The 12,224-nt window shown below is 39.6% G+C and overlaps 1 protein-coding gene across 4 annotated transcripts in view; it reads left to right on the top strand.

The window, feature by feature from the left end:
• Positions 1 to 12,224, top strand: part of Tbc1d12 (TBC1 domain family member 12) — a 94,022-nt gene that overhangs the window by 81,139 nt on the left and 659 nt on the right. For 2 of the 4 annotated variants that reach the window (XM_040744902.1, XM_040744899.1), the window contains 4 exons: positions 2,013 to 2,141; positions 2,875 to 2,984; positions 4,677 to 4,935; positions 10,498 to 10,660. In XM_040744902.1, the coding sequence (XP_040600836.1) occupies positions 2,013 to 2,141; positions 2,875 to 2,984; positions 4,677 to 4,935; positions 10,498 to 10,611 (612 nt within the window). In that variant the 3' untranslated portion in view covers positions 10,612 to 10,660. Of the gene's footprint in view, positions 1 to 2,012; positions 2,142 to 2,874; positions 2,985 to 4,676; positions 4,936 to 6,571; positions 8,362 to 10,497; positions 10,661 to 12,224 lie in introns of those variants that run through there. The other 2 variants (XM_040744907.1, XM_040744900.1) reach the window with 1 other exon arrangement.

Here is a 12,224-nt window from a genome sequence, read left to right as displayed (position 1 = left end):
TTAGATAAAATTAAATGTGGTTTTATCCCTTTTATTTGTACTTGTTCTTTTCTGTTTATTGGTGGTTAACACTTTGCCTCTTATATACATTTGGTGCATATTTTGGTACCAGGATACAGTTCTCTGTATTAGTCTCCTATTATTGTTATAATAAATTAGTACAAATTTAGGGTCTTGAGACAGTACAGATTTGAAAGTTCTACAGGTCAGAAATCCAGAATTGACTTCATGTTTAACTTAGGATAGTGACAGTGCTGTGTTCTTTTGTAGGCTCCAGGGCAGAATCCATTTTTCCACCTTCCAAAAGCTGATTTCATGATTTATTTTGAAAGGGAGCTGTGCAGCATTTCCAATCTCAGTATGACTCTCCTGCCTCCCATTTTCACTTCAGGGTCCTTTGGGATAGTAACTCTGGGCCCATTCCGATAATCTAGTACAAGTATCCCATCTCTAGATTTTACTTAATCATTTTCTCAAAGTCCTTTTGTAGTATCTTCACAGGTGCTAGATATGAGGACATGAGGGGCAACAGTTATTCTGCTTACTATAGTCTCTATTTCCATACAGCTCATATTAGAGAAAATTAAAGTGACAGTTGTCATAAAGTTTGCAAAGAAGCTGGAAAAATAAGAATAGAACAAAAAAAGTATTTAAAAGTTTGATGGCCCATACCTGTAATCCTCCCAGTTAGTATCCTGAAGCAGAGGGGTTGCAATGAGCCAGAGGCTAGCCTTGGCTATATAGTGAGTTCCAGGCCAGCTAAGCTCCAACATGAAATGCTATCGTTCTCATTCCCAAGGAAAGAAAGAATAGAATGAGTCAGTGTAGTTAGTAATATTGTGAGTGGAAACCCATCTCTAAAGTATGTTACAAGAGGATGTAAGATTGAATCAGTGGAATGTAGTAATATTAGTGAGCGGGAATCCATCTGACATATGTTACAAGGACATGTAAGAAGCTGGAGATGGCCGGGCAGGAGTGCTGCACACCTTTAGTCCCAGTACTCTGGAGGTAGAGACAGGCAGATCTCTGGGAGTTCAAGGATAGCTAGGACTACACTGAGAAACCCTGTCTTGAAAAAGCAAAAATAAAAAATTTTTTAAAAAAGAAGAAGAAGCTGGAGATGGTGATTATGGACAAACCTTTCCGAATATTTGGTTGGGAAAAGACACACCCATCATTACTCTCAGGGGACTCCATGTGAATGTCTACTGTAGAATTTTTGACTTTGTTTTTAATTAAAGAGAGGTATAGGACTGGAGAGATGGCTTAGAGGTTAAGAAGACTGACTATTCTTCCAGAGGTCCTGAGTTCAAGTCCCAGCAACTACATGGTGGCTCACAACCATCTGTAATGAGATCTGGTGCCCTCTTCTGCCGTGCAGGCAAACATGGAGGCAGAATGTTGTAAACATAATAAATAAATAAATCTTAAAATAAAAAAGAAAGGTGTAATTGCTATAAATAACTCACTAGCTATTTTATCAAGGCTTTTCATAATGTAAATGAATCTTTTTCTACATGGACTATCATTTCTTTGTTCAAGCTTCTTTTCATTAAGGGATTTTTTTCCCCATTCATTTCCTAAATTTGTGATTCCCCACAAATTCAAGCTGTTTCAAGCCCCACAACTTCTTTCTTGGAATTTTACTTTATTCCATAGACCTCCTTTATTCTTAGTTCTTCTTATGTTATAATGTGAAAACAGTCACTTAATTTTCATTAATGTGTAATTTTGAAAGAATTCAGGCTAAGAAGAAATAATTAGGTGGTGCACTGAGATAGGCTCTTAGAGCAAATAAAAGCTATTTTAGTTTTTTTCTGACTTACTAAACCCTATCACATGAACAAGAATGCAAAATTAGGGAAATTCACAACTATTATAGTTTCTTAGTTGCTTTTACTGGGAGAAAAGAAAGTAGTACATTCTTAGTATCAGTTTGTAAATTTTGAGGAGGGTAACTAAACTGTAGAATTATTTGAATCCGTTTTCATTTTCCCTTCTCTTTGAAGGTCCAAGGGATGTCCTTCATTGCAGCTGTGCTCATTCTCAATTTGGAAGAAGCAGATGCCTTCATTGCCTTCGCCAATCTCCTAAATAAGCCATGCCAGTTGGCCTTTTTCCGGGTGGATCACAGCATGGTATGAACATTTAGGACAGACTGTTTGGCTCAGATGGTTCTGTATTCTGAATGTCTGCTTAGAGTAACAAACATGAGTCTAATCAAATAGATGAGGCTTTTGTAAGGGCCAAGCAGACTCCATAACAGGTTGCTTGGTCTTGTTTCAGAGATCAGGCCTCAATTTCAGTTTCTGAGAAAGACAATCAGTCTCCAACACCTCCAACAGCAAGGAGAGGAGGCTTGGGGGCTTATGCTATAAAAAGCTTAAGATGATAACCAAATAAAGACAAAGCCTGGAACTCGTTCAGACGTGCCCCCAATAGAAAACTGTATCTCTGATCTGTCCCTAACTAATCCTAGCCAATTAGATCATACTAATATGATTGTCACTTGCTTAAGCCAATTGCAAATAAAAGGACTTAACTGCCTTAGGACCTCCCCTTCTGCTGTGCTTAAAAGGAGCTCCCATGTCCCTCTCAGGTCTTCTTCCCATCTCACTTTTGTGTGGGATGGCAGGCCTCAGCATGCTGGAATTAAAAGCAAACAAACAAAAAACGCTCTTGCTGATTGCATACATGGATGGTGATCTTTTGTGGGGCTTCTCCAGGATCCTAACAGTTTTCATTGAGTGACCATTTTAGGAAAACTTGAAGCAACTCAAAAGAGTTGCTCATAAAGATTTCTATTAATGTTAACGATTTCTCCTTCTGTAGTAGATTTTGTAATTTTATTGATTTTTTTTCTCTTTATAGATGTTGAAGTATTTTGCAACATTTGAAGTATTCTTTGAGGAAAACCTGTCCAAACTATTTTTTCATTTCAAGTCATACAGTCTTACACCAGATATATACTTGATAGATTGGTAAGTCATTAACAGACATAAATAACAATAAAAAGGAAATAAAGTAAAACTTTCTGTTTTTAAGGAAATATAGTAAATCTGATAGATGAGAACCTTTCTTCAGCCCTTGGGAGACAGAGGCAGGTGGATCTCTGTGAGTTCAAGGCCAGCCTGGTCTACAGAACAAGTTCCAGGACAACCTCCATAGCTACTTGAGAAACCCTGTCTTGAAAAACAAACAAACAAAAAACCAAAACAATAACAAAACCAGAACCTTTCCCTTACAAGTAGAAAAAGTCCCACATTTGTAGGGACATATTTAAATACAGACAAACCTGGCATGGTGGTATATGCCTTTAATCCCAACACAGGAGGATTTCTGAGTTTAAGGTCTACAAAGTAAGTTCCAGGACTACAAGGAGAAATCCCATTTGGAAAACAAAACAAATGAAAATCATAGACTGACTTGAAATCAGTTTCTGTTTTTAATTATGAAAGGGAATAGGAGATAACCTGTAGAAATTTCCCGGTGCTTAAGAGTGCATGCTGTCTCTGTCTAGGTGGGTAATGCAGTCCTTTAAAACAAAAAGTACACACTACTCTTGCAGAGAACCTGAGTTCATTTCCCGGTACCTAGCTTGAGCAGCTCTACAGCCTGTAACTACAGCTCTAGAGGATCCAATACCTTCTTTCTGCTTTTCTTGGGTACTGCAGTCATGTCACCGGCACACAACACACACACACACACACACACACACACACACACACACACACACACACACACACAGACACACACACACACACATTTGAATTATGCATATGTGCATAATTTATACAATATGCACATATATATAATACACAGATATATAAAATAAAATCTTTAAGATAAAATTATAAGAGAGAAAAATAGGGGACTGGGAAGATGGGAAACACTTGTCACACAAACCTGACAACTTGAGTTTGATCTCTAAATCCTATATAAAAATCCAGATGCAGCCAGGCAGTGGTAGCGCACACCTTTAATCCCAGCATTGGGAGGCAGAGGCAGGTGGATCTCAGTGAGTTTGAGGCCAGCCTGGTCTACAGAGTGAGTTCCAAGACAGCCTCCAAAACAATACAGAGAAACCCTGTCTGGAAAAAGAAAGAAGCCGGGCGTTGGTGGCACACGCCTTTAATCCCAGCACTTGGGAGGCAGAGGCAGGCGGATCTCTGTGAGTTCGAGGCCAGCCTGGTCTACAAAGTGAGTTCCAGGACAGCCTCCAAAGCCACAGAGAAACCCTGTCTCGAAAAAACAAAAAACAACAAAAAAAAAAAGTTTGCTTAATGTCATTACTTACTGCTTAATTTACCACTATTCAAGTTTTGAAAAGAGAAATTATGATGCATTTGTCCTCTCATTCAATTTTCTTTGAAACCAATCATAAGAGCACATACTCCTCTCTCTTTTTTTTTTTTATTTATTTTGTTGAGGCAGGACTTCTCTGTGTAGCCTTGGCTGTCCTGGAACTCAGTCTATAGACCAGGCTGTCCTTGAACTCACAGAGATCCATCTGCCTCTGCCTTTCAAGTGCTGGGATTAAATTCATGTACCACCAATGTCTGGTTATATTTGTCTTTTTATCCCTATACCCTTCTTTTTCCATAGTGATGCTTAATGGAGTGAATAAGTCAATAAATTAAACTGTTCTATAACTATTTTCTCCTTAACTTTAGGATCTTCACACTGTACAGCAAATCACTGCCACTTGATCTGGCTTGTCGTGTCTGGGATGTGTTTTGCAGAGATGGAGAGGAATTTTTATTTAGGACTGGATTAGGGATCCTCCGGCTATATGAAGATATACTCCTACAGATGGACTTTATTCATATAGCACAATTTCTTACCAAATTGCCAGAAGATATCACATCAGAAAAGCTTTTCAGCTGTATTGCAGCCATTCAGATGCAGAATAGCACCAAAAAATGGACTCAGGTAGAGTGACTTTCTTTTAACTTTTAATAGTTGAAATTATCTGTTGACTTTTTGTAAAAGTCCTATAGTATTTTAGTCTATTGCTACCTACAGTAATCACTCATTTACCAGAGCCGTCATGGGGTTACTTTGATATTTCAGACAGGCACGCATTGTATTAAGTACCTGCTATGAGACTGGCAAGATGGTTCAAGGATAAAGGTTCCTGCTGCCAAGTCTGATGACCTGAGTTCAATCTCTGGGTCCCACATGATTGAAGACTCCATACATGTACTGTGGCATGTGCATGCTAATTCACTCACATACCCAAGATAGATAGATAGATAGATAGACAGACACACAGACAGACAGACAGACAGATAGATAGATAGAGTAGAAAATGAAACAACACTGAAAAGTCCCATCTGGTGTGTACTAAAGCTTGCAACAGAAAGAGCCTAATGTTTGATCCTAGTTTTTTGTTGTTTTGAGTCAGGGTCTCCAATCACCCAGGCTGGACTTGATCTTATAATATAGTGGAAGATGGCCTTTGTCTTAGTCAGAGTTATATTGGTGTGAAGAGACACCATGAGCACAGCAACTCTCATAAAAGAAAGCATTTAATTGGGGCTGGCCTACGGTTTCAGAGGTTTAGTCCGTTATCCTCATTTAGGGAATGGCTGGTGGCATGCAGACTGGTAGCTGGGAGTTCTGCATCTGCATTTGGATCTGCAGACAGCAGAGAGGGAGAGACACTGGGCCTGGCTTGAGCTTTTGAAACCACAAAGCCTAGTGATACACCTCCTCCAACAAAGCCATTCTTCCTAATCCCTCCCAAGTATCTCCATTCCCTGATGATCAAGCATTTAAACATATGAGCCTGTGGGAGCCATTGTTATTCAAACCAGCCCAGCCTTGAATCCCTGATCCTCTTCTTCTGGGAAGACATCATATGCAAACACATCCAGAAATCCTGGCTTTTCAGATGCTTAGTCTTGTTAGCAGAAAAACATATTCGTAAATTACATAAAGTAAACATTGTCGTTTAGTCCATCCATGGATGACACAAGTTGTCTTTTAAGTTCTTAGTTTAATTGACCTTGAAATGAAATAGGATAGTCCAGCAATATCAGTAATTTGCAGTTGATAGAAACTGGAATCTAATCTTTAAAAAAAAAAAAAAAAAGGAGAGATGGGGAGATGGCTCAACAAGTAAAGGTTCCTGCTGTCAAGCCTGGTGACCTGAGTTCAATCCCCAGGACCCATGTGGCAGAGAACAACCAACTCATGAAAGCTGTCTGCTAACCAAGGCATGCACACATACTCACATACACAACAAATGAGTCAATAAAATGTAAGAACAAACCAAGGAAAACCAAAGCAATCAAACAAAAACCTCCAAGGAAATCTGAAGCCTGAGTTGGTGGCATGTGCCTGAAATCTCAGCACTTGAGGTGGCAGCAGGGGGATCAGCAGTTCAAAATCATCCTCTGCTACATACCAAGTTCAGAGCCAGTGTGGGTTATGGTGAGATCCTGCTCAAAGAAATCTTAATAAACGGGTGGAGTGAGAACTTGAAAATGGTAGTATTTCAGAAAAGCTTTCTGTGTTTATAGCCCGTGGTTATTTAAATCTCTTTGTTTCGTGCAATTTGCAGGTCTTTGCATCAGTAACGAAGGACATTAAAGAAGGGGATAAGAACAGCAGTCCTGCTCTGAAGAGCTAACATTTGAGTTAGGAACAAACTGAAATGCAAAAGCTAGTTTTGAGGGAAAGTTTCCTATTTCCTCTGCAGGAAAGGAAGTGCTGGAGAGAAGAATCAAGAGCTGGAAAACTGCTAAGTTGATGTTCCATGGCTGAAGTAAATGAAATGTGTAATTTATAGACAGTATTAACAAAAAAGAATCTGTAAAGCCATTTCTCAGAGGAAAAGGCTTAGATGGCTATTACATACTCCATAATTTGGAGTGAATACTTTAAATGCAATAATTTTTTAAAAATAGCTTCAAAGAAACTTCGGTTTTTTTATATCTTTTCTTTTCTTTTTTTAAACAATTACCACAAATGCACTTTGGGGGGCAGAATAGGATTGTTAAAAATCCTACTTTAACCTCCAAAAAGGATACATGTATTATCTATCTCCAGTTCTGAGCTTTTGAAGCTATTGTAGACCAGTAGTAAGCAACTTACCTTGTAGGTTATTTAAGTCACTGAAGCTCTTGCTTACCGCATCATAGCCTAGGACAGTTCTGACCCTCTAGAACTGGAAATGCTGGTGAGACATTGCTTCCTGTTTTGTTTATGGTGTTTCCCACAGTTTTGTCTTTCTGTTTTTTAAGGGAAATTCTTTCTCTAAGGAATTTCTATCACAAAAGAATTTTAGCCTTTTTGTTTCTTGTCTGACAAATTGTTACGTAGTAACTTAACATTAAAAACTGGTAGAATGAAAGGTCTTTTTGCACGTTAGTGGACTAAAGACTTGACTTTGAGAGTAAGAATAAAAAAAGCAATGAATTCTAAGAGTTCTAGATAACACTACTTACAAGACTTGAATTTTTTAGTTAAAATCCATCTTCTATCTATAGAAACAAGTTTTATTAATTTCAGTTTGAAATTTGAAATCTTATATAGCTAAGTCTAAGACTTGTGAAACTCTATGCATATTTTTTCTAATTAATGGGAATAATAGTAAAAGTAATTTTACCTTTTTTCTTAGTCTTTTTGATGGCATCTCAGATAAATTATTAATCATTGGTAAATGCATTAAATTTATTATAATTTTTGAACCTAACCTAAATCATTTGAGTATTATGGGTAAATCTGTACAAAATACTATTTGTTATTAATTAGATTTATACTGTTTTGTTGTTGCAGTTGGTTCAAAACAACATAGAAGCACACATTTCTGTTAGTGGTGGACATACGTATATATAGTCTTTAGACTAAGAAGCCAGAGGTTCTTCCTTAGGGTATATAATAAACAGCCATAGGAGTATGGGACCAGAGGGTGTCCATATATTTTTACCCTATGGGTCGATCATTCTAGCCTCGGGAGCCCTGAAGAATTAATTCCTATTATAGGAACTGGCTCAGTGAAGCTGATAGTGTAATAAAATATCGAGGGAGTTTCTAGAGTCTTAATAGGTCTTAGGATGAGTTTTTAACTCTGGGGACTATCCCTTGATATTGGTGTCCCTTATAAAAGGTATATAGTCTCTGGCAGTAATCTCTTTGAATTTATACTACTTGGCCTGGATTTATTTTTACTCTCAGGTATTAGTTTCCTGAGGTGATCCCATGTTCTGTATTTCTTTTTCTTATTTTTTTATTAATTGTACAGTTTGTTTACCTTCCAAGTATAAATGTGTATATAAAATGTAAATACAAGAAATTCACTAAAACCACTAGTACCAATTACTATGAAAATAAAACTTGTAAGCAGAATTATGACGAAATGAGTCTTCATTATTTTGGTGCTATCAGGTTTAGTCAACATCTAGAAAAAAAGGAGTAACTTTTTCTGGGGAAGTCAGGTTTCTCCTCTAAGGAATTTATGAGGTTGTCAGTACTTTGAGACTTTCAGAAAAGCTGATATACTGTACTGTGTATTCTTTCCCTTTGGGCTACATAAACAGGCAATATGTAATTACTCACATGACACAGCAGGCATTTGTTTGTTTATTTGTTTGTTGGTTTGTTGGTTTGAGACAAGGTCTCTCTATGTATCCCTGGCTTGTCTGGTCTAGAACTCATTATGAATACCACTCTAGGCAACTCAAAAGAGATTAAAGGAGCCGGGCGTTGGTGGCGCACGCCTTTAATCCCAGCACTTGGGAGGCAGAGGCAGGCGGATCTCTGTGAGTCCGAGACCAGCCTGGACTACCAAGCGAGTTCCAGGACAGCCTCCAAAACCACAGAGAAACCCTGTCTCGAAAAACCAAACAAACAAACAAACAAAAAAACAAAACAAAAAAAAAGAGATTAAAGGTGTGCTCATCTAGCTGGCAAAAATGTTTTAGGGGTGGCTAGAGAGATGATTCAGTGGTTAAGAGCATTGAATTGTTCCAGAGGACCCATGTTTGATTCTCAGCCTTGGCATAGTGGCTCACAACCGTCTCCAACACTCTCTTTTGACTTCCATGGGCTCTTCATGCACATGATACACTTACATACAGGCAGGCAAACACCTGTGGTGATGGATTGTTTATTAATTTATTAAAGCTTGCCTGAGGAGTCAGAAAGCAAAGTCAGTCACAAGCCAGAAGCAGGCACACACCTTTTATTCCAACAGGCAGAAGCTAGGAGGTGTGGTATACACCTTTAATCCTAGAACTCAGGATTAAGAGGTAGACGGATCTCTGTGAGTCCAATGCCACCCATATCGACACAAGAGTGAATCAGTCTAAAAGAGAATTATAGATCTCACCTTTAATCCCAACATTAGGGAAGTATATAAGACAGAAGCAAGGTCACAGAGAGGCATTCATCCTCCAACCACACTGAGGAGAGGCAGCAGTTTGAGACGTGGTGAAGAGCTCATACATGGATCAGCCCTTTCAGCCTGAGGTAGAAGTGAAAGCTAGAGGCCAGCTGCTTTGCTTCCCTGATCTTCAGTTTGAACCCCAATATCTCTCTGGGTCATTTATTTATGTTAGAAATACCCATGCACATATGTTTTGGGTTTTTTATTGTATTTTGGGGGCTGACATAACTTTCACAAATTCCTGGGTTTGGTCCCTAGCACCACATAAGCCATGTGTGCTAGTGCACATCGCTGACCCCAACATTTCAGTAGGAGGGGTAGGAGGATCAGAAATTTAAGGTCAAAGCCAGTCTCTCACAATTCTGTAACCTACACATACAGGCTCACATAGACACACATACACACATATACAGTGGGACACAAACACATGCCTACAAAGTAAATAAGGAAAAAAAACTATTACTAGAAACAACAGCAAAAAACAAAGAGGCAGCCTCTTTCGGTAAGTGGTGGCTGGGAAAACTGGATATCGATATGGAGGAGAGAAGGAAACTAGATTCCTATATCTCATCTTGCATAAAAATCCAGCTGGAGAGATGGCTAAGCAATCGAGAGTGCTTCTGCTCTTGCAGAGGACCAGGTTTGGCTCTCAGCACCCACATGGCAGCTTACAGTTGTCTGTAACTCTAGTTCTAGGAGACATGGCTCATATACATACACCCTGGAACACATGCATATAAGATAAAATATTTTTAAAATAATTTTAATGTTGGAGCCCCGGAGACCTTTAAGTTGTAGCAGAACTAAGTGGCAGTTTAAATTGAAACAATTTAAATTAAAAAGTTATTATAAACAAACTGGTCATGCATACATTGGTTCCTGGAACAGGCTAAACATAAGGTGTTCTATAAGAAATATTTCCTTCTGTACCCGGGCCCAGTACTTTCCATTGCCCCTGTCCTCATCCCCCGCCCTGCCTAAACTGCTATATAAAAATGAGACCTTGCTAGCTAATAAACGAAGCCTTGACGCAACTCAGACTGACTCTTTCTTTACGCGCTTGGCTTCCACTTCTCTCTCCCCCCGTTTGACTCCTACAGGTGACACCAACTCGAGACCCAGTAAATAACCTGGCCTGCTGGACGGGTCAAGTGGCGCCCAACGTGGGGATCGAGAAGCCGTGGGCACAGGACAACCTGAAGCAGCAAGACTGACCGGGCGATTGGGTACAGATCGTCTGCATCGCTCGTGCAGCGACTGGAGGTAAGTGTGTTGTCCAGAATTGAGTCATGGGAAATACGGCTTCTAAGGAGGCCCTCTTTATTAAGGAGATAAAGAGCATGCTAAGGGAGAGGGGGATTAGAGTTAAGAAAAAGGATTTATTAGATTTCTTTTGTTATGTTGAGGAAATATGTCCATGGCTGGTCCTCAGTGGGCCAGATATTCATCCCCTTACTTGAAATAAAGTAGGGAAAGATATAAATGAGGTTCTTAGACAAGGAAGGGAAGTCCCAGAATCATTTTTCAGTTTTTATGGAGTTATCAGAGATATTTTAAAAGAATCGAATTCAGAGGGAAAGGTCTCCCATCTTCTGGCCCTGGCAGAGGATTTTATCAATGAAAGAGAGGATAATAAAAAAAAAAATCATAAAGGTCCACTATTGGACAAGATGCTTAGGACAGACAAAGGAGATAGTCTAAAAAAGATTGTTAATATAAAAGGAGATAAGATGTCCTCTCGGTCCCCCACCACCTCTCGGAGCCCCTCCATCATTGATAAAAAAAATCCCAGATAAGAATCTAGCCCCTCCTTTAATCCCGAAACCCTCAAAGTTACCAATTAACTCGTTGTATCCTGTAATTCATAAAGAACAGGGCGATGACTGGCTAGATCCTTCAAAAGAAATTATAAAAGTGGGAGATACAACCCTCCACTTGCAGCACCGGTGAATACCCGCCCAGGAGACTCAAGACGACTGCATTGGTCTTGCTCCCCTCCATATGTTTCCAACACCTTTTCCTCCGTCCCTCCCCAGCCATGGGATAATAATGTCCCCGCTATACAGCCCTCTCCCTCGGTGGTTGCTCATCTGGTTGCCTCTAAGAATGTGTTAAGTGCCCAGATATCCCAATTACAGGGCGTCCTCTCCCTCCAACAAGAATTGCGAGATTTAACCTCGCAGGTTTCTGCTTTACAGTTAAACCTGTTCTACCCTGCGGGGACTAAATTCCCACAGGAATTAGAAGGCATAAAAAAAAAAATAAAATAAAGTCAAAATCAACCCCTCTTGCTTTTCCAGTCGTTATTCGATCTAGACAGAAAGAAACACCTACTGACTCGGCCGCAGATGTCACCTCAGCAGATAAAGAGGGGAAAGACAGTGAGCCACCTGGATCTGATGAGGAGGAAGACCCAGTAACATCTCCTACTAGCTCAGGATCACGCATTATTAAGACCTTAAAAATTAGACATTTAAAGGAGCTCCATTCAGCAGTAAAAAATTATGGTCCCACGGCTCCATTTACCCTATCCATTCTGGAAGGCTTGGGACAGGGCGGAAGCCTCCTCCCTGCTGAATGGAAAAAAATTGCGCAATCAGCGTTGACTCGAGGCCAGTTCCTTACATGGAAGGCCGAGTTGTTGGAGAGACTGGAGACACAGGCAGATATAAATAAACATAATGCTGCTACTACCTCATGGACCATAGATAAGTTAACAGGTAAAGGCAAGTATTCTTTAAAAAACAAACAACAGACCCTACCCATTGGGCTGCTCAATCAATGCCTAGCGGCATGGCGGGCTATACCAGCTGCAGCATCATTGGGT

This window comes from Mesocricetus auratus, unplaced genomic scaffold (genome assembly GCF_017639785.1).
Source record: "Mesocricetus auratus isolate SY011 unplaced genomic scaffold, BCM_Maur_2.0 Super-Scaffold_4256, whole genome shotgun sequence".
NCBI classification, from domain to species: domain Eukaryota; kingdom Metazoa; phylum Chordata; class Mammalia; order Rodentia; family Cricetidae; genus Mesocricetus; species Mesocricetus auratus.
Note: the sequence above shows the minus strand (reverse complement) of the source record. Positions and strands in the feature narration are given on the sequence as shown.